This window comes from Triticum aestivum, chromosome 7B (assembly GCF_018294505.1).
Source record: "Triticum aestivum cultivar Chinese Spring chromosome 7B, IWGSC CS RefSeq v2.1, whole genome shotgun sequence".
NCBI classification, from domain to species: domain Eukaryota; kingdom Viridiplantae; phylum Streptophyta; class Magnoliopsida; order Poales; family Poaceae; genus Triticum; species Triticum aestivum.
The window spans coordinates 693,511,768-693,513,517 of record NC_057813.1 but is presented as its reverse complement, the minus strand read 5'-3'; the positions used below and the strand labels follow the sequence as shown (position 1 = coordinate 693,513,517).

The window sequence follows — 1,750 nt, the reverse complement described above, 5'->3', positions numbered from 1 at the left end:
TCGGACCAATGCCTCACCGACGGCCAAAAACAATTGGCACATAAGTCTTCATTTTGACCGTCCGTTCATTAGACCTCTAGTGGTGCATTGTACACTGCTGCAAGCATACATGAGGTGGCATCTATCATTTGGATTCTAGAACCATACATGCATGCATATTGCATGCTGCCAAACGCGATCGTGGAAAACGTCGATCGAGCCAGCTAGCTTTGGACTGAGCACGACACGCATGCAACCTAACTTTATGTACTAGCAACAGGCAGCATTGCGGCTATAAATACCTCCACCGCGGGCGAGAGCAGCAGACCACCATTCACCAGCGCTGCACGCACACTACCATCACAACTCGTCCGAGAATACCAAGAGCGGCATCATCCATGGCGTCCTCTCGCGTCCTCCACCTCATCGCCCTAGTCCTCGCCGTCACCACCGCCGCAGATGCGGCCACCATCACCGTCGTCAACCGCTGCTCCTACACGGTGTGGCCGGGCGCGCTCCCAGGCGGCGGCTCGCGTCTCGACCCGGGCAAGTCGTGGCAGCTCAACATGCCTGCCGGCACCGCGGGCGCCAGGGTGTGGCCGCGCACCGGGTGCACCTTCGACGGCAGCGGCCGCGGGCGGTGCATCACGGGCGACTGCGGCGGCGCGCTGGCCTGCAGTGTGTCCGGCCAGCAGCCCACCACGCTGGCGGAGTACACCCTGGGCCAGGGCGGGAACAAGGACTTCTTCGACCTGTCCGTCATCGACGGGTTCAACGTGCCCATGAGCTTCGAGCCCGTCGGCGGGTCGTGCCGCGCTGCGCGCTGCGCCACGGACATCACCAAGGAGTGCCTCAAGGAGCTGCAGGTGCCTGGAGGGTGCGCTAGCGCGTGCGGCAAGTTCGGCGGCGACACGTACTGCTGCCGGGGCCAGTTCGAGCACAACTGCCCGCCGACAAACTACTCGAGGTTCTTCAAGGGCAAGTGCCCGGACGCCTACAGCTACGCCAAGGACGACCAGACCAGCACCTTCACCTGCCCACCTGGAACCAACTACCAGATCGTCCTCTGCCCTTAGAATAGGACGCGTTGAAGGATCAAAAGTATAATAACCGGGATCAATAAGGAACAATGACTACTCTGAGTAGTCTACTTATATGTATGTGCCATGTCACGTATATGCATATGCATGACTGTGCTTGTATGTTGACCAATAATAAATAAATGGTTAAATAATAGTATAAGTATGTCACGTGGTGTTTTTTGTGGGTGCTGAAAATCAGTGGATTTTCTGCACCACTATCCTCCATCTTCATCTTGCAGTGCACCACTACCCTCCATCTTCATCTCCGAGTTGGGAGTTGGCCGGTGACGTTCTGTTGAGGCAGCTAGGATTTAATGCAGCTTGTCGCCACCTCTTCCTGATGCCAACCTACTGCTATAACAATCGTCTTCTCGACCTTTGTTGAGCGGATTTTCATTTTCCATTATGAGATGTTGTGGCGAACATGGGTAACGAGGTTGGGAGGGTGGGATTAGGCATCGTCCTGTCAGAAACCCTGGAGATGGAGGTCCCATGGTGTCACTCAAGGGATTGGAAGATTTAACCTTCATGTGTTCGGCTTTTCACTTGGCTGGATTTAACCACTTTGTAAAATTAAGTGTTTGAAAATTGAATATGCATACAATTAATTGTGGCTTGAAGTTAGGAATTCGCCTACCCCATTGCTGATTCGCCAAACATTTTGACTAGTAGTAGTAAGTTATAGATAA

General features: G+C 54.1%; 1 protein-coding gene across 1 annotated transcript; it reads left to right on the top strand.

Annotated features, from left to right (window-relative positions):
- The first annotated feature begins 304 nt into the window (after positions 1–304).
- Positions 305–1,224, top strand: LOC123161966 (alpha-amylase/trypsin inhibitor). The gene has a single exon (XM_044579771.1). The coding sequence runs from the start codon at positions 378–380 to the stop codon at positions 1,053–1,055; it is 678 nt and encodes a 225-aa protein (XP_044435706.1). The 5' UTR covers positions 305–377; the 3' UTR covers positions 1,056–1,224.
- The last annotated feature ends 526 nt before the right edge of the window (positions 1,225–1,750 follow it).